The sequence below is a fragment of the Sus scrofa genome, chromosome 3 (assembly GCF_054392235.1).
Source record: "Sus scrofa isolate SSC_HxYL_T2T_F1_AM1 chromosome 3, Sscrofa_HxYL_maternal_Yorkshire_Landrace_v2.0, whole genome shotgun sequence".
NCBI classification, from domain to species: Eukaryota; Metazoa; Chordata; class Mammalia; order Artiodactyla; family Suidae; genus Sus; species Sus scrofa.
Window position 1 is genome coordinate 57,133,899 of NC_139385.1, and position 21,066 is coordinate 57,154,964.

A 21,066-nucleotide genomic window follows, 5' to 3' on the forward strand; every position below is an offset into this window, starting at 1 on the left:
TCATTAATCCCACTCCCAAGTATTTATCAAGAGAAATGAAAACCTATATCAAAAAAAAATGTATAAAAATGATCTTGCCAATCTTATTCATAATAACACCAATGCATCACATCCCAAATGCCCATCAACAGGAGATTAAACAGTTTTTTCCATACAAATTCATTTAATGCAGACAAAATTAAAAGTAAGTCTTAAGTCTTCAGTAATTTTTTTCTTCCCACGGGTGAGTAGAAATAAGACATGGTAATACCTATGGAATGATGCATCTAAAGTCAGCTGGAGGTAGCAAGGCCAATTTCTGGAGTCTGCCCAAAGGAATTGGACTCCTAGCAGAGTCCTAGAGAAATCAGCATTTGAAAGGGAGAGGGAATTGGGAGAGTTCAGCAGAGATCTATACAATGAAATACTATTCAGAAAAAAAAAAGGAAAAGCTGAACTACAGAATATCTCATAAACATAATGCAGAACAAAGGATCCAGTCTATCTGCTTTCATTCCTAGGAAACTCTGGAACAGGCAACCTGGGCAGTGGTAATAAGGTCAGAACCTTGGTTGGTGAAGGGGAGGGATGAAAAGAAAAGGGACTGAGGGAAATCTCTTAGGTAATGAATGGGGTGTGCCTTACACAATCTACCATTCCATTTATCAAAACTCATTGAATTGCACTATTGCCATCTGTGCATTTCAATGTATGTAAAATAGACCTCAAATTTTTTTTTAAGAGAAAAATAAAGAAAGAAAAGCAATTTGGTGAGAGCCAACATGTGATTGCCAACAATTTCTTTTGTCAGGTAAGAATAACAAAATTACTACTACTATTATTTTATTTAAATGATAATTTTCAGCCCCTAAAGAGTAGTACTATCCTAATAATTATTTTCATTATGACAAACTCAATATATTTTGTTTCCCTCATTTTGCCACAGAGAGGTCAACTATTTTCCTAGATAAGTTCTCGGTGGGGGCTTATGGAAAACAGGATCTCAGGTCAACAAGGACTGGAAAAGATCCTTCAAATAAAGTGAAGTATTGTCATTAGATGAAACAGTGGCAGGCAGACTCTTCAGCGTGAGAAGAGACAGACCATGGATGGCTCAAGTGAAATGGGACTCAACAAGCAGAAGGTCCGGGGAGACCACTGACCTGGGGTCAAATGAACTCAGAATGCATCCTATCAAGATCCTATCAAGACATCATGTCCTCTTTTCTTTTCTTTTTTTCTTTCTTTCTTTCTTTTTTTTTTTTTTTTTTTGGTCTTTTTGCCTTTTCTAGGGCCACTCCCACAGCATATGGAGATTCCCAGGCTAGGGGTCAAATCGGAGCTGTAGCCGCCCAGCCTACCCCAGAGCCACAGCAACGCAGGATCCGAGCCGGAACTGCGACCTGCACCACAGCTCACGGCAACACCGGATCGTCGACCCACTGAGCAAGGCCAGGGATCGAACCCGCAACCTCATGGTTCCTAGTCGGATTCGTTAACCACTGTGCCACGACAGGAACTCCCATGTCCTCTTTTTCAAAAATCATAGTCAAAGCTCACTTCTGGAGAATGAGTGTACTCTTCCCTACTCTCCCGCTAGGCACAACTACAACCCCTGAACATTAGATATGAAACAAACATAAGAAGACTCTGAAAGATGAGGAGATGATTGCCTAGGGACTTTAGGACCTCAGGAGTGACACAGTGGTGAATTCCCTGGGTTTTCTTTCCCTTCCCTTTCTTTCTCTCTCTCTCTTTTTTTTTCTGGCTGCACCTACAATATATGGAAGTTCCCAGGCTAGGGGTAGAACTGGAGCTACAGCTGCCAGCCTGCACCACAGCCAGAGCAACAGTAGATCCGAGCTGTGTCTATGACATACACCACAGCTCCTGACAATGCTAGATCCTTTAACCCACTGAGCAAGGCCAGAGGTTGAATCAGTGTCCTCATGTATACTACTTGGGTTCATTACTGCTGAGCCACAAAAGGAACGCCTCTCTTGACCTCATATATCCCACACTCAGAGCTAAAGAAACTGGCAACCCAGGAACATCAATGGATGCAGACAAAACTCTCAACAAAATCTGCTCTTCCTCCCAGGAAAGGGGCAGCCTAATAGGACAGACAACTTTTAGATAATAGAGGCTCTATTCTAGCCAAATACCCTAGAAAAATTGTGGCCCCCACCACCACCCATGCCTTTCAGGCTGAGTGGGCTGCTTGGTCTTCCACCCTCATTTGGATGTAATGGGGTCTATAAATAACAAATGCAAATGCTGGCAAGGATGTGGAAAAAAGGGAACCCTAGCACATTTTTGATGGAATTGTAAATTGGTGCATCCACTATGGAAAACAGCACAGAGGTTTCTCAAAAAAAAAAAAAAAAAAAAACTAAAAATAGAACTACCAGCAATTCCACTGCTGGATATATAAATGTGAAGAAAATGAAAATATTAATTGAAAAGATACATGCACCTCAATGTTCATAGTGTTATTTATAATAGTTATAATATGGAAGCAATCTAAGTGTCCATCAATAGATGAATGGATAAAGATATATGTATGTATGTGTGTATATATATATATCACATCTTCCATATCTACATCTATGTCTCTCTCTATATATACTCAGCCACAAAAAAGAATGAAATTCTGCCATTTGCAATAATGTGGATAAACCAAAAGAGTATTTATGCTTAGTGAAATAAATGTCAGAGAACGACAAGTACTCTATATTATCACTTATATGTGGAACCTAAAAAAATAAACCAAATTAATTTATAAGCAAAACAGAAACAGACTACAGATATAGAGAATGAAATAGTGTTTACCAATGGGGAGTGGGAAGGGGAGAAGGGTAAGATAGGGGTGGGGGATTAAGAGAGACAAACTACTGTGTATAAAATAAACAAGCAACGAGAATATATTGCACAGCCCAGGGAAATATAGTCATTATGTGGTAATAACTTCAAATGGAGTAAAATCTAAAAAAATATTGAACCACTATGTTATACACTTGAAACCAATATAATGTTTTAAATCAACTATACTTCTATAAAACACAGAAAAAGAAAATGAAATGATCACAATAAAAATTCAGTGGATAGCCTCAACACCAGAATGGAGGAGACAGAGGAAAAAATTAGTGAACTGGAAGGCAGAATGATAGACATCTGAACAATAGAGAGAAAATATACTGAAAGAAAAAAATGAAGAGAGCCTCAGGGTCCTGTGTGGTTATAACAAAAGATCTAACTTAAATGTCATCGAATTCTTGTGGAAAAAGAAGAGAAACTGAATGAAATGACTGGGAATTCCCCGTTTTGGCAAAAGACATAAACTAACAAATTTAAATTTAACTAAAAAGCTGATCGAAACTCAACCAGAATATATTCAAAGAAATCCACATCACAGCACATCACCATTAATCTCCTGAAAACTAAAGACAAAAAAAAAAAATCTTGAAAGCAGAGACAGAGAAATGATGCTTATTCATAAGGGGAAAAAACAGTTTTAATGACAGTAGAGTCTCATTAGAAACCATGAAGCCTAGAAACACTTTCAGGTACCGAAAGAAAAGAACTCTCAACCCAGAATCCTATATCCGGTGAAACCACGCTGCTATTTTCAGATGACATGTTTGTCTATATAGAAAATTCCAGGAATCTACAAGAACTCCTAGGATTAATAACATAAGTTCAGAAGAGCTGTAGGATATAAAATCAACATATAAAAATCAATTGTATTTCCATATACTAGCAATGGACATGTGGACACTTGAAACCAAATGTGCAACTCCATTTGCAATCACTCAAAAAAAGGAAGTAATTAAGTGTAAGTCTCACAAAACATGTACAGGTCTTATGCGCCACAAACTATAACATGATGATCAAAGAAACAAATGAGAGCTATATAAATGGAGAGATAACACCATATTCATAGATTAGAGGATTCAGTGTAGTATTGATGTAATTTCTCCAAAAATCAATACACAGGTTTAACATAATTTCTATCAAAATCCCAGAAAGATTTTTTGGTATAGACAAGACTATTCTAATAGTTACATGAAAAGGCAAAGAATTAGAATAACTAAAACTATATTGAAAAAGAATAAAGTTTAGGTAACTAAAGTAATCAAGACTGACCATATGGTATCAGCAGATAAATACATAGATCAAAAGGAGCATGCAGAAATACAACAACACATAGATGCCCAAATGATTTTCGACCAAATCATTAAAGCCATTCAATGGAGAAAATATAATCTTTCAACAAACTGCTACTAGAGAAAGCGGATATCCACAGATAAAAGAAAGAAAAGAAAGAAGGAAGGAAGGAAAGAAGAAAGAAAGAAAGAGAGAGAGAGAGAAAGAGAAAGAAAGAAAGAGAGAGAGAGAAAGAAAGAAAGAAAGAAAGAAAAAGAAAAAGAAAGAAAAGGAAAGAAGGAAGGAAAAAGAAAGGAAAAAGAAAGAAAAAAGAAAGAAGGAAGGAAGGGAAAGAAGGAATCTCAATCTTACTCTCCTACCTTATACAAAAATTAACTCAAAATTGATGGTGGACTTTAAAATGTAGAAGTTTAAAATTTTTAGAAATGAAACACAGGATAAAATCTTAAGGACCTAGGTAATAAGTGAAAAGTTCTGAGACTTGTCACCACAAGTACAATCCATAAAAGAAAAAGTTGATAAACTAGATTTCATCAAAACTAAATTTGTACACTGTAAAAGACTATTTTAAGAGGATAAAAGGATTTTAATCAATGGTTAAAAAAATCCAATTAAACATGGGCAAAAGACGTGAACAGATATTTCACCAAAGAGGTTATAGAGATGGCATAGAAACTCATGAAAATATATTCAAGGTCATCAGCCATTAGGGAAATACAAATGAAAACCACAATGAAATATTATTATGTATCTACTTGAGGGGTTAAATACAAGATAGTGACACCACCAAATGCTGGAGAGGATGGGAATAACTGGATCACTCCCCCATTGCTGGGGGAGATGTAAAAGGTTATAATCATTCTGAAAGACAGTTTTGTTTTAGGAAGTTCTTAGAAAAAAATCAACATCCATCCACCACAGGATCCAAACATGGCCATCCTGGGCATTTGATCTAGAGAAATTGAAACTTACATTCATACCAAAACCTGAACACAAATGTTAACAGCTTTATTCTTTAGGATCAAAACTAGGAAAACCCCAGATGTCATTTAAGGAGTGAATGGTTAAATAACCCTCGAGGCATCCATACGTGGAATACCACAGCACTAAAAAGAAAACCAGCCAGCAATATGTCAGCATCTTGGATGACTCTCCAGAAGAGTTTGCTGAGTGGAAAAAGCCAGTCCCCAGAGGTTGCAGTATTATGCGATTCCCCTTAATACCACATTCTTAAACAGACAACATTATAGTGATGGAGAACAGATTGGTTGTTGCTAAGGATTAAAGGGGAGGTGGGGAAAGGGGAAGAGGGTTTGGCTAGAGAGACACCACAGGAGGAACCCTTGTGGTGAGGAAGACACCCTGTATCTTCACTGTATCGCTTGTCAAGATCCTGGGTGTGACATTGTGCTCGAATTCTGCAGACAATACCATTGGGGGAGACTAGGTAAAGGGACACGCAATAGCTCTGTATTATTATTTACAACTGCATTTGAATCTATGATTCTCGCGAAATAAAAAGTTCAATTGAAAAATAAAACTCTCAGGTAATTCCCTGGTGCGCTTTCACCTCTGCAACCTGGGTTCCATCCCTGGTCTGGGAACTGATATTCACACTGCACACCACAGACAAAAAAGTAAAATACCCCCCCCCCCCATAATTGTAGTCAGATGGTTCTCCAGGTAGGTTTTTGTTTGTTTGTTTGTTTTGTTTTTGTCTTTTTTTGCCATTTCTTGGGCCACTCCCATGGCATATGGAGGTTCCCAGGCTAGGGGTTGAATCGAAGCTGTAGACGCCGGCCTACACCACATCTCACAGCAATGCCGGATCCATAAGCCACTGAGCAAGGCCAGGGATCGAACCCAATACCTCATGGTTCCTAGTCAGATTCATTAACCACTGAGCCACGAAGGGAACTCCTCAGGGTAGGTTTTAAGAAAGGCATTTTATATAAGTGCAGTAGGAAATTCTCTTTTTTAAAAATCTGTCTTCTTTTTACATGGAGCAAAATGTATGCAGAAGTACAAACAGCAAGTATACATCAGCTTGCTGAACTATTACAAAATGAATACATACTTGTAACCATCACCCAGATTAAGAAATAGGACACCTGTATCCCAAGAGACTGCAAAAAGTCACACACTTGAGCTGGCATTTTTTTTCTTGCATTGTCTCAGCAGTAGCCAATCAGATGAACAGAATTACTGCCTGGTTGGTATAAGGCATCACATCTGTGATGTGAAGAACCAGCTGTCCAGGGAAAGAGGAGACAGAGGAATATTGGTTTTTTATTGAACTGTGGGTTCTCACAAGTGAGTCCTGTCCCTTCTCTGTCCTTTAAGATGAGGTCACCCCTACTAGCTACCTTTCTGTGGTTTACTGAATACCAAGTACTTAGAGTGCCCCAGAGAAGAGAAATGGAATAGAACACAGCAACATCTGATCTCTAAAATTAAAGGAAAAGAGCAAACTTACTATCAGAGAGAGAAAAGCAACTATGGACACATTTTATTTTATGAAAAGAATGGAGTTCTAACTACACTGCTAATTTCTACCAAAGTGGATGCACGAGGGATCATTTCTGTTTCAAGTTCAGTAATTCATTTAAATTTTCTTATTATGGAGTCATAATAAAACCCACCTTGTCTTTAACTGTGAGTGAGGTCTTTCCTGTTGGTTTGACCTGCTGAATTTCACCTCTTAAAAAGTCTTTTTTTGGGTGTAACACAGCTACTCTTAGGAACATATTTCAAAGAATGGAAATTCTTACTGTGCATCCTGAAGTGAAGGGATGAATTCACTCAAGACTCATGGAGAAGGGTGCCCTAATTTCCCAGCACTTCAAATACCTCCCCCAAAAAGCCTGGGATAATGCAGCTGCCAGAACTCAGAGACTGGAGCTCAACAAAACAAGTTGCTCTCTCCTGCAGTTATAACAAGCTATCCTTGAATGAAGGAAATGGAATGAGCCTGGCTCTCCCAGACACACAAAGCCGTACTGTAAGGCAAAGCATGAGGGTCGACCAGATGGCTGCCACGAGAAACCAGGATTGCAGAGGTGGTGACCTTAGGGACCACTTTACTGACCAAAGTGAAGAAACACATCCCACTTGTATTTTCTTAACCTCAGTTGAATGGCCTGCATTTATCAGTTCAACAATGTATTTTATGACACTGAAGAGCAGACTTGGGCCAGAGAAGAAGGGGAGGAGGAAGGAAAAAGAGATTTCCCCTTTTCTTAGAGGTACTTTGTTGGGACTGATAGTTTTTCTGTCCCTCTGTTTGAGGGTCTCTGGCTCTGGGAAAAGTAGGTGGACCAGGACACACTCATATTTTAGTTCCTGCCATCTCTTGGAGGTGAACCAGGGATTCTACAGAAATGAAAGGAAGTTAGAACGAGTTTTGGGGATGCTTTCAAATTGAAACAAAGAAAAATTTTTAAATTTGATTCAATTGCATTCCCTGGATGACCACTCCATTGCACTGTCACTTCCATTACAACCATACCAGCTTCTCCACCCAGCCTGGAGGACACAGCTAAGAGTTCTCAAAACCGCATCATTTGCTCATAGCCAAGTCAGATGGGCTGTACTTGGTGGATTGGATGGGGTTGGGGGACCAGAGAAGTTCAAAGGAGCCAAGTAGCATCCTAGCTTTGGGGTCTGGTGTCTGCACATTCTTACCAAGCCCATTTCCTAAGAATAAATCAATGTGTTAGTGGCTCCATCTATTCAGAACTACTTGAATGACCCATTGATCATGGGGCTTGACTGTTTTCCCTCCTCAATGATTTGACTATTTGATTGACTAAACTGAAACTGAAACCCAAACCTTAATGGTTGGTTTAGACTTGAGCAAATACAGAGTAAGAGCCAAGTTCACTTGCCATGCACAGGTTCCCAGGCTCTCCTTGCTGCAGCTAGATCTTGGAGCAGTTCTCACTCAGGGAGAAAAAGAAGGGTTCCTTTTACTGGGGTGAACTAAGGCCATTAGGTGCTGGGTCTGCCCCTGTGACCACTTGCTGGCAAGGGTAAAAAACAGGACTTGGGCTGGTGCTGGTGAATCTGAGCATCACCCTAGCACACAAAAAGTGAAAGTGGTTGGTCTAGAGGCATGGGAGAAGGACTCAGGTGCCAAAAGGTGCCAGTCAACTGCTGCTCCAACAGAAACAGTGCACTCAGGAAGGAACTGGCCGGTCACGACTCAAACCGGACATCAAGGAAACGTCTGAGTGAAGGACTAACAGCTGTGGGTGTAACATGATCAAAAAGACTGCAGAGATGTCAAGATTGATTGGACATGGTCATGATCAGTATTTATTTTCTTTCTTCCTAAACAGGTCTCCGGCTTTTAACACTGTTGCTCTTACAGGCAATTTCCCATGCCCTCTGGGAGGTGGAGAGGATGGTCCCCCTGGCCACAGTGCTGGGTTTTGCAGCCCTCCCTCGCTCCCCTGCAGGTCCTTTCCAACCTGCAGTCTCACATGGTTCCATCCTTTGGGCTCAGGGCAGGAAACAGAACCTGATTCAACATTTTGCTCAGTATTATTTTCACCACGCTGAATAGGGTCTTTTTTGATCTGCAACCCACAGCTGGGCTGTGATTCTCTCAGCACACACAGACTGAAAAGCTTCCTCCCGTGTGGATTTCCTAGTGTGAGCTGACCACACATCCATATGCACTCACTTCTCCGATTGTCCCCAAGAACCACTGTTCCAATGGAGGCGGGGGTGGGGGGTGGGGGGGTGCAGGGCAGGCCGGACAGCTGTGCCCAGGAGTTCAGGGAGCAAACACTCCACACTCCAATGTGAAAAATGAGGCTGCTCCAAAACTCAGTTATCTTTAGGGGCTGGTGTAAAATAAGGTTGAAGATTACTCAGTGCCAAATATTCATTTACATTAAAATACATCTTTAGGAGTTCCCCTGGTGGCGCAGTGGTTAACGAATCCAACTAGGAACCATGAGATTGTGGGTTCAATCCCTGGCCTTGCTCAGTGGGTTAAGGATCTGGCATTGCTGTGAGCTGTGGTGTAGGTCACAGATGCGGCTCGGATCCTGCAGTTGCTGTGACTCTGGCATAGGCTGACGGCTCCAGATCCGTTTAGACCCCTAGCCTGAGAACCTCCATATGCCATAGGAAATGGCCCTAGAAAAGGCAAAAAGACAAAAAAAAAAAAAAAAAAGAAAAAAGAAAAAATCTTTATAGGACTTCCCTTGTGGCACAGCAGGTTAAGGATCCAACGTTGTCTCTTGTCACCACAGTGGCTTGTGTTGCTGCTGTGGTGAGGGTTCGATCCTTGGCCCTGGGAACTTCCACATGCACTGGAAGCGGACAAAAAAAAAAAAAAAAAAAAAAAAAAAGTCATTTTAAAAGCCTGAAGTTTTTCTTTTGTTTTATTGTCTTTTTAAAAGCCACATAAAGTTGGTTTTAGGGGAGATACACCACTGTTAATTGTTAGGTTATTTTGAAAGGTTTTCCTCCTTAAAATGAGACTCAACCAATGGCTACTCCTTAATGCTGATAATTATCTAAAGTAAAGTAAATATAAATGTCTAGGTTAATGAAGACTGAAACAGGATAATGCCTGGATAGTAAATTTTCCAAGAACAAAGCACACAATTATTCTATACACACCCCCTGCAAAAGTACTTAATGGGGGAGGCACAGAAACCTTTTACTTGGGGACCTTGTTATAATGGAGCCCTGAAGGTACCACCTCTGGACAACCTTCAAGCCAAGGTCCCAGAATGAGAGCACAAAGGTAGAGGTGGCTCATCCAATAATTCAGGCCTGGGAACACTGGAACAGCAGGGAACCAGAATCTGGAAGCCTCACCTTAACCTTTCCCTATAGCAGCTGCAAGTCAGCCTCAGACTCCCCATCTGTCAAGTGGGTTAGCAGCTATTCCCACTCAGGGGTGCTCGTGGGGATTACCCAGGATCATGAATGTAGACCAGCTCTGTCAACACTGGAGCTCCAGACAAAGAAAGCAGTTAGTTATCAGAACCAGGGAGGGCTTGGGAGACTGACTTGCATTTTGAAAAGCATTTCAAAAATGATACAGGAGTTCCCGTCATGGCTCAGTGGTTAACGAATCCGACTAGGAACCATGAGGTTGTGGGTTCGATCCCTGGCCTTGCTCAGTGGGTTAAGGATTCGGCGTTGCTGTGAGCTGTGGTGTAGCTCCAGATGTGGCTTGGATCCCGTGTTGCTGTGGCTCTAGCGTAGGCCAGTGGCTACAGCTCTGATTTGACCCTTAGCCTGGGAACCTCCATATGCCGTGGGAGCGGCCCAAGAAATGGCAAAAAGACCAAAAAAAAAAAAAAAAGATACAAATGAACTTATTTATGCAAAAGAAATAGGCCCACAGACACAGAAAGCAAATAAATATATAGTTACCAAAGGGGAAGGACTCGGGGGTGGGGGGGATGGATGGATCTGGGGGTTTGGGATTGGCAAAGGCACACTTTTGTATATGGAATGGATGGTAAATGGGGACCTGCTCTATAGTACATGAAAATCTACTCAATGTTCTGTGATAACTTAAGTAGGAGTGGATGTGTGTATATGTATGGCAGAATCACTGCCGTACAGCAGAAATTAACACAACATTGTCAACAACTATACTTCAATAAAATTAAATTAAAAACAAAAGAAAACTAAACCCAAACTCCATCTCTTGTGACCCTCAGTTGGACCAACTGGCACTTGCTTTCAGAGTATGTGGACGGATCTTACCCAAGCTAGGACATTAGTCAGGACTTTTTTTTAAAAAATTATTTTTTATTAAAGTATAGTTGATTTACAATGTTGTGCCAATTTCTGCTGTACAGCAAAGTGACTCAGTCATATATATATATGTGTGTGTGTGTGTGTGTGTATACATACATATATATACATACACACACACACACACACACACACACACACACACACACACACATATATATGCTAATCTCAAACTCCCAATCTATCTCACTTCCTCCCTTCTCCCCCTTGGTAACCACAAGTCTGTTCTCTATGTCTGAGTCTCTTTTATACATAGGTTCATTTGTCATATTTTAGACTCCACATATAAGTTATATCATATGGCATTTGTCTTTCTCTTTCTAATTTACTTCACTTAGTATTAGAATCTCTAGTTGTATCCATGTTGCTGCAAATGCCATTATTTTGTTCTTTTTTATGGCTGAGTAGTATTCCATTGTATATATGTACCACATCCTCTTAATCCATTCATCTGTCAATGGACATTTAGGTTGTTTCCATGTCTTGGCTACTGTGAATAGTGCTGCTATGAACAAAAGGATACATATATCATTTTGAATTGTAGTTTTGTCTGGATATATGTCCAGGAGTAGGATTGCTGGATCATATGGTAGTTCTATATTTAGTTTTCTGAGGAACTTCCATACTGTTTTCCACAGTGGTTGTACTAATTTACATTCCCACCAACAGGGTAGGAGGGCTCCCTTTTCTCTACACCCTCTCTAGAATTTGTTAATTGTAGACTTAATAACTATGGCCATTCTGATTGGTGTGAGGTGATACCTCATTGTAGTTTTGATTTGCATTTCTCTAGTAATTAGTCATGTTGCACTTCTTTTTATGTACATATTGGCCATCTATATGTCTTACTTTGAGAAATGTCTCTTTGGGTTTTCTGCCCATTTTTCAACTGGGTTGTTTTGTTTTTTGTTGTTGGGTTGTATGAGTTATCTGTATATTTTGGAGATTAAGCCTTTGTTGGTTGCATTGTTTACAAATTTTTTTCTCCCATCCTGTAGGTTGTTTTTTCATTTTGTTTATGGTTTCCTTTATGCAAAAGCTTCTGAGTTTGATTAGGTCCCATTTGTTTATTTTTGTTTTTATTTCTATTGCTTTGGGAGACTGACCTAAGAAAACGCTGGTACAATTTATATCAGAGAAATGTTTTACCTATGTTCTCTTCAAGGAATTTTATGGTGTCATGTCTTATGTTTAAGTCTTTAAGCCATTTTGAGTTTATTTTTGTACATGGTGTGAGGGTGTGTTCTAATTTCATTGATTTATATGCAGATATCCAATTTTCCCAGCACCACTTGCTAAAAAGACCGTCTCTTTCCCATTTTATATTATTGCCTCCTTTGTCAAAGATTAATTTACAGTAGATGTCTGGATTTATTTCTGGGATCTCTGTTCTGTTCCATTAATCTGTATGTGTGTTTTTGTATCAATACCATGCTGTTCTTGGTATTGCAGTATTTTTGAAGTCTTGGAGAGTAATACTTCCTGCCTTGTTTATTTTCCTTGGGATTGATTTGGCAATTCTGGGTCTCCTATAGTTCCATGTTAATTTTTGGATTATTTGTTCTAGTTCTGTGAAAAAATGTCATGGGTAATTTGACAGGGATCACATTAAGTCTGTAGATTCCTTAGGGTTTTATGGCCATTTAAAAAATATTAGCTTTTTTTTTTTACACATTCAGTTTCATTTCTAGTTATCGGTCTGTTCAAATCATCTATTTTTTTCTTGATTCAATTTTGGTAGGCTGTATATTTCTAGAAGGTTGTCTATTTCTTCTAGGTTGTCAAATTTGTTGGCATATAATTGTTCATAGTATTCTCTTGTTCTTTTTTTTAATGTCTGCACTATCAGTTGAGATTTCTCCCTTTTCATTTCTTATGTTGTTGATTTGTGTTTTCTCTCTTTCTTCTTGGTCAGTCTGGCCAGAGGTTCATCCATTTGGTTTACCCTTTCAAAGAATGAGCTCTTAGTTTCATTGATTTTTTTTCTATTGTTTTTTTAAATCTCTATTTTATTGATTTCCTCTCTGGTCTTTATGATTTCCTGCCTTCTGCTGAATTTGAGTTTTGCTTATTCTCCTTTTTTCTAATTCTCTTATGTGGTAGGTATATTGTTGATTCGAGATTTTCTTGTTTTTTGAGGAAGGCCCAGGCAGGCCTCTCTGAAGCTTCTGAACTCAAGTCCTTTGAGTGCTCCGTGGTGCTCATATGGACAAGTAAGACTACAAATGGGTGATGCTCCATGTAATCCACCTTTGCTTGGGATTAGAAGTTCTGGATTCTGTGCTCAGCTAGAATCTTGGGCAGTCATTTCACTTTTCTGTTTCTTAGCTTTACCCATTTATCACATGGGAATTATATTAGCCTTACTTACCTTGAAAATCTTTATGAGAATGGAATGTGATTTTTTTAAGAATAAATATATGCATTGCTAATTATCCTTAGACTGGAGCTTCAGCATAACTCTTGGGTACTCTGAAAAGTTTTATTATTTACAACCAGCCCAGACTGATGGCTATTCCCCAATGCTGACATTTTTAAATAAACTTTTTATTTTAGAATGTATTTTGATTTGGAGAAAATTTCCAAAAGAGAGTTCCCATACTGACATCTTATATAAGTATGGTCCATTGTCAGAATAAAGAAGCCAATATTAGTACATTAATATTAACAAATAGAGACTTTATTCAGGCATCACCAGTGTTCTACTAATGTCCTTTTCTATTCCAGGACTCCATCCGGGTACCACATTGCATCCAGTCATCACATCTCCTTGGTTGTCTCTGGTTGGCGATGGCTTCTCAGTCCTTCCTTGTCTTTCACTGATTGACAGACTAAGGAGTATGAGTCAGGTACTGTGTGGACCATCCCTCAATTTGGTTTTGTCTGACGTGTTTTTCTCATGATTGGACTGGGGCTATGGGTGTTTCAGAAGAGTGAAGTGCTCTTCTTTTCACATCATATTAGAAGTACCCATGTCATCAACATGAATTATCACTGATATTAAATGTAATCACTTGGTTAGGGTGGGATTGACTAGATTTTTCCACTGTAAAGGAACTCTTCTCACTTTCCATATTCTAGTCTTTAAAATAAAAGGAAGTCACTAAGGCCAACCCATACCACAGGGAAGGAAATTAAGTTTCACCTCCTGAAGTGGGGAGTATCTACACATACCATTTGGAATTCTTCTTTGAGGAAGACCTGTCTCTTTTACCCCAATTTATTTGTTTAATTATTTACTTATATCATTATGGGCTTGTGTTTAATTATTTTATACTTTGAGTTATAATCCAATACTATGTTATCTATTTTGTCACTCAAAGTGTTCCATCTTCGGCCACTGGGAGCTCATTCAGTTAGCTCCTTCCCACATCCCTTGGACATACTCCTACAATTGTGAGGGGTTTTCTGTTGTTGTTGTTGTTGTTTTGGTTTTGTACATTCTGACTTTCTAGTTCTAGAAGATGTTCCAAGTTCATCTCATATATTTATTGCCCCAACCCTAGAGACAATCATTTCTCCAAGGACCCTCGTTCCTTTTTTGGGAAAACATCATAAACGAAGAACTGGGTACTGGGTGGGTTTTTTGTTACTGGCTGATGCTGATTTCTATCCAAATAAAATAAATGATAACATTGAGAATCAGAGAGATAGGGGTTTTTTCCACTTGTATTACTTTGGGCAGGTTACTATGCCATGTTGGGTCTCAGTTTCTTCATCTACATGTAAGAATAATGAAAATCACTTAAAGGGCTGTTGGGAAGTAAGTCAGATAACATTGAGGAACTTTATATATCTGATACTAGAGGGCTGGTATTCCTTTTTTTAAAAAAAAAACTTTAAAGCATCAATGATCTGACAAAACAATAATGCAGAAAATTAAGAAAAATGGGAACCAAGAGAAACAAATAAGTAAGAAAATTGCATTTGCCTTGAAAGCATTTGCCATTTACAGCAAATCAGAATTTTCACTTGACAGCTTCATGGTAATTGGGGTGGGGTAGGGAGTGATGATTAGTCAAAACCAGGGCCAGCACTGGGCAAGAAATTTCAAAGACAGTAAGCTATGATGCCAAAGAGCTATAACTTTGTGTGTGTGTGTGGCGGGGGGGCGGGGGGCGGTTTAAAGAAATTGCTGCCCTTATTTGAATTCTCTGAGTCTTCTAGGCAACCTCAAATCTTAAATTTGGTTTAAGGTGGATCTCAAACTGAGAGTCCCTTCAGATGCCTTGCAAGGGGAAGAAGATACCTTCAATGTGGCCTTCATATAAATCTTACAAATCATGTTGTCATAACAATGACTAACACACACCTAAGATAGCTTGAGCACTTGGGCCCAGCAGACACCATATGGAGCAGAAGAACCATCTAGCTGAGCCCTGTCCAGAATGCAGAATAATGAGAAAGGAGAAATGGCTGTTGTTTCAAGCTACTAAATTTGAGGGTCATTTGTTACATAGCAATAGACAACTGAAGCATCTTTATACCTGCTCTTCTTCATATAATTATCTCCTGAAAAGGAAAAAGACTCTTCAAGATTCTTGCAAGTCCACTATAATCTTGCTCCAATAGACTTCTGCAGGTTTTTCTATCATTTGAGACTTCAACCAAACTGGTCTTTTCACTGTTTTTAACATGTCTTTCCTAAGCACTCTTGTTTCCATGATTTTGCTGAGTTCACCAACCCTGTCTGAAGGCTCATCTGCATTTCCTCCTCTTCAACTGAACTACCACCTCCGCATCGAATTTTTCCCTCTTCAAGGTCTAGCAAAGAATGCTATTAACTTCCACGTGGCCTCTCCTCTGAGCTCTGAACTTATTCTTATGGATAAGTTCACTGAAAAGATCCAAACCCTTGTGTTGCTTTTTGTGTTTTTAAAGGTCGTTTCAGATTCCCAGCTCTCTTGAATGCAGAGACTGAGGATATACCTGCTGGTGTTTCAGGCATGTAATAGCAGGTCTAGAAAAGCAGAAGAACCTAGAAAATGTGTTGTATAGATGATTATGCTGTTTTACATCTTTTTCTTTTCTCATCTCTTCTCTTCTTTTCTTTTTTCTTTTTGGGTCTTCACCTGTGGCATATGGAAGTTCCTGGCTAGGGGTTGAATCAGAGCTGCAGCTGCCTACCCAAGTCGCAGCCACAGGAATGCTGGATCTGAGATACATTTGTAACCAATGACATAGCTTGCAGCAACACTGGATCCTTAACCCACTGAACAAGAGCAGGGATCAAATGTGCACCCTCACAGACACTATGTTGGTGGTTTTTGTTTATTTTGTTTTTTTTGCTTATTTTTAGGGCCACACCAACAGCATATGGAAGTTCCCAGGAGAGGGGTTGAATTGGAGCTGTAGCCACCAGCCTTCACCACAGCCACAGCAATGCTGGATCCTTAACCCACTGAGCAAGGCTAGGGATCGAACCTGCATTCTCATGAATCCTAGTTGGGTTCATTAACCACTGAGCCATAATGGGAACTCCTTTATAGCCTTTTCTTTAGAGCAGCATTTTGGTGATGATTTTCACTGGCTTTCTCTTCATTTTCAGATGGTCCAGGGCTATCATATTAAAGTCCACTGCTACTCCTGACAAAAACATCACAGGTCTTTTTTCTAAATATAAAGAATGACTTCATAGGTTTTGGTAAGAAGTAAGAAAAAGAAAATCACTTTATACCTCCTTTTTTTCCCCCACCAAGACAAGGTAAACACTTCTGATTCCTTCCTCCCCTTTACATGTTAGAAGTTCATACACAGTGAATCATTTCCTTGTGACTTAAACCCTGAAGTGTAATATGATCACGGTAGGCAGTGAAAACATGTATATGAAGTCCCAGAGGCATAAAAATTTGTGAGTGGAAACTGACAAAAGATTGGCAGGATTGTTTTCTAAGAAAGCAAAGAGCCAACAGCTGATGCACAAAGGGTTTTTTCCCCCTGCAGCCCAGGGATTCTTACCTGACTCCTAATCCTCATGCTGGCCACGGGAGTGAAATATTTATGTTCAAGATACCAGGCTCGCTCCTGGAACACCAGCTTGGTTCCATACAGCAGACAAAACTAAGGGGTAGGGGAAGAGGAGAGAAATGGAAAAACACATCAGAAAATGCAGACTCTAAGGAGGTGAATGAGACATAGCATAATATTACATTTCATAAGACCATAAAAGTCAATACATTCTAAATGTAAAATGGTCATATTTTGGACATGCAATGTATGTTTTGTTTTTAAAAACCACTCTATGGAAAATGTAAAGCATGTCTAACATTAGAAAGAACAGCATAACCAACTTCCATGGCTCTATCCCCTCTCCCTCCCCAAGTTCAACAAATATTAATTCACAGCCAGTCTTGCTTGATCTGTAACCTCACTTCGTTCTTCCCCACCCCTGGTTATTTAGAGGCCACTCATTATCTATTTTAAAAGATAAATGTAATATTTCTGTTGGCTTTCTTTCTTGATTCATGAAAAATACTGTAAATGCACCTTCTGAATAATATCATCTTGGCATTTTCTGTTGAGCATCGTTTGATTAGACTTCCATAAAAATAGTATCCCTCATTTGCATTCTGTTTCAATATGTTTTTCCTATTATGTTTCTGAAGCTGACACACAGACCTCCTTCAGTGGCATCCAGCAATAGTAATTTTTAATAAACTTTTCCTGTATCTACAAGTAACTTTTAATCAACTATTCTTTAAGCCTTTAGAGAAGCTAAGCTCCAGTCCTTCTATTCTGCCATCTTAATCATGTCCTCATTTAGTCTTTAGTATTTGATAAATCAAAAATTATACAAAAGTTGAGAGAACCAAGTAATGTACCTTCATGTCTATATCCTCCAGCTTTCAGAGCTATCAACTCACGGCCAGTCTCGTTTTCTCTCTCTTCCCACCTGTTCCCTTCTTTCCATACTATTGTGAAGAAAAGGTCTGTTGCTACCACCTCTAGGTTTGGAGAGAAGAGGGCAGGGCAAGGCTGCTGGATCCTGGAAGACAGTTGTGTTGACAGGGACGCCTTGTGAGAAGCTGTGACCTTCAGCCAAGGAACACAGAAACCCCAAGGTGATCCCACTAGCAGGCAGACAGAGGGTAGGAATATCCCAGCCTCATTCTCTTCCCCATCTCTGACCTCCCTCTGGGGCTTCCTGTTCTCAGAATCTAACTGGATCCAGCAGGCAAGGATCCCACTGGTGCAGGTTACCTCGATCCACTTCCTGGGCCCAGAGCACAGTCAAGATGGGGGGAGAAGAGAGATGGAAAGGCAACCAGAGGATATCCGATACAATTCTCATTTCTAATGCTCCTGACAGGTGGTCATCCAGCCTTAGTTCAGTCCCATCTCAAGTTCAAGCTCAATCTGCTTGGTCCCATGGAGCTCCTCACAGCCCCCACTGCTGATAGCACTCTCAGGCTTCATCCCAGACTGCCCTCTTTACTATTTTTTTAAATTTTTTTCTGCCTTAAATTTTAATTTTAGGGCTGCACCTGTGGCATATGGAGATTCCAAGGCTAGGGGTTGAATTGAAGCTGTAGCCACCAGCCCACACAATGAGGGCTCTGAGCCTCATCTGCGACCAACACCACAGCTCACAGCAATGCTGGACCCACTGAGCAAGGCCAAGGATCCAACCCACATACTCATGGATACTAGTCAGGTTCATTCAGCTGAGCCACAACGGGAACTCCCAAGACTGCCACCTTTAACCAGAGACATATGATACAGCCTGACCATGTCTGTTCTGTCTTTCTGTCAACTTCTGGTTTGTCCTCCTGTTGATGGTTCTGTAGCTCTTGTGTATCTGATGCCTAGGGCTATTTTTCTGGCTTTGGACTTCTGCTTTTCTCCTTGAACACAGTTCAGACTCTCCTTTGACTGGCCACTTTGCTTGTCCTGGAAAATACATGTCCCAGTTCTTGGTACCAGAACAACACCTTGAGGTCCAGATACCATCAGCCCCACCTCTGTCCTTCAAATAGAACATGAATGTGTTTCCTTTTATGTATTTGGGATTGGAGCTCAGTGCATTAAGAGGCGGCCGGCTCTCCAAGCAGCCTCCTTGTTGGATGAGCCATTGCATGCTGGGCTACTCCTCTGTGTGGAATATGAATTGATGGATTGTTCGTGCTGTAGGAAAGAGATCTGATCCTGCTCATCTCTTGGCCTAGGTCTGGGAAAGAAGCGGACACACCGGAAGACATTGGCTGACATCCAATTTCCTATAACTCATAGCTCTTAATCCTGTAACTTTGATGCCTAGGAAGCAAAGCAGGAGTCTATGAAAGTATCCAGATAACAGCTCTTAACAAATTGCAAGATAAATTTCACATCTCTGCTTAGACTTTCTTTATAGGATCAGCCTTCACCCACTGTCCTTTTCTCACCACACGACTTTTTGGTGGGCTTGTGCCACCTTGGGCCTGGGGGCCTCTTCTAAATGCTCAATTCTCCCCTTCAAGGTGTCTCACAAGACTGAACACAGGCTCCAGATGTCTTATCACTTCACTGTCTGCAGCACCATCACTGTCCTGGTTTGGGTCTCCATACTTTGAAGCAAGGTAAGACAGGGTTTGCTTTTACGATAGCCACATAAGGTTTTATCAGTAAATGAGTAGAAGAATATCATGCATATTTGTTTGACATCAAATGTTTGCTCATTTGACAGTCCCCACCATACCTGTTCTTCCATGACTTGTTTTCAGCTAACCCATACATACATAAATACATCCCTAAAGGAATGATTTATTTTTATATTTGTTTTTATTTTGCTTTCTAGTGCTGCACCTGTGGTATATGGAGGTTCCCAGGCCAGGGGTCAAATCAGAGCTACAGCTGCTGGCCTACACCATAACCACAGCCAGCGCCAGATCTGAGCCAAATCTGTGACCTACACCACAGCTCATGGCAATGCCAGATCCTTAACCCACTGAATGGGGCCAGAGATCAAACCTGCATCCTCCTGGATATGAGTTGGGTTCTTAATGAGATACACCACAATGGGAACTCCCTAAAGAAATGACTTTAAATTTATTCTCTTCAAGTATCTTCTTATTGATATGACCTACTTGGAAGACCCCCAAATCTCTGTGAATCTTGATCCAGTCACCTCATGTGTTTGTGTCATTTACAGATTTGTCAAGTCCCATCTATGTCTTCATATCATAAGACCCGATTCTTAGGTCTATATCTTTTTATATAGACTGTTTGAGAATCTATCATCTAATTCCTATTTCTTGAACTTATGAGTAAGGATATCCTGAGAGTCTGGAAAGTATTGGCCAAAATCAAGATACATCAACTCCCCCACCTTTTCTCTTTTAGTAACCTGATTAAGAAAGGAAGTAAGATTAGTTTGGCAAGGCTTAGCCATAGTGAACACAGACAGGTACATGGTGACTACCTTTTTCTAATTGCTCATAAACTGTCTCAATCAGCCTTTTCTAGAATTTTAACTTGGAGACACCAATCTTAAATTCTATAGTTTCCCCAATCTATGTTTTTAAATGTGGACATTTGTTCATTGATAGTTTTCTGACATTGCTTTTGCCCTCTTTGGTTTCAAGTGTCTCACAACTGTGTCCTCCCCAATTCAAAGAGAAGATGGGAACATTATATGAAACAGAAGGTCTGTTTTCTCTTTGTATTACTAACATCAAAGCTTTCTTCCCCAGACCAAGTGTCTGTCTCTTCAAACTTTGAAAGTAGCTAAAAATAGCCTTTTAAATCTTCATCAGATTACTTGTCAAGCCTCATGTTATGCTGGGATTTGGCCACCCTGAAATTTATGAAATGCTACCCTTTTGTATTTATCCCTGGACAAGCATCTCCCCCTCCCCACCTGACTCTTCATTTATATATAGCTTCCTTAGAATCTATATATCCATCAGAGAGCCCTCTCTATACTTATCTTGGTTTCTTTAAATATGTCCCAATTTACTCCCTTTTTTCTATATCTGTTGTATTGTCAGAGTAATATTTACTGTTTTTCTTGCTTTCAGGCCCCTTTGATAATCTCTGCCCATAGAATAAATAACAGTCAACATTTATTGAGTACCTACTATGTGCCAGACACTGTAAAGTATTTTACATTAGCCTCATTTAGTCCTCATAATAATCCTGAATATAGCCATA

General features: G+C 39.9%; 1 protein-coding gene across 22 annotated transcripts in view; it reads right to left on the minus strand.

Moving 5' to 3' along the window:
- ACOXL (acyl-CoA oxidase like) overlaps positions 1–21,066 on the minus strand; it is a 359,990-nt gene that overhangs the window by 15,563 nt on the left and 323,361 nt on the right. For 11 of the 22 annotated variants that reach the window (XR_014839628.1, XR_014839634.1, XR_014839641.1 and 8 more), the window contains 2 exons: positions 17,760–17,923; positions 16,897–16,998 (listed from right to left, as the gene is read on the minus strand). Coding sequence is in view for 9 of the 22 variants with exons in the window: in XM_085016057.1 (XP_084872183.1) it covers positions 16,897–16,998 (102 nt within the window). In the remaining 13 variants the exon portion in view is untranslated. The remainder of the gene's footprint in view (positions 1–16,896; positions 16,999–17,759; positions 17,924–21,066) is intronic. The other 11 variants (XR_014839629.1, XR_014839636.1, XM_085016057.1 and 8 more) reach the window with 1 other exon arrangement.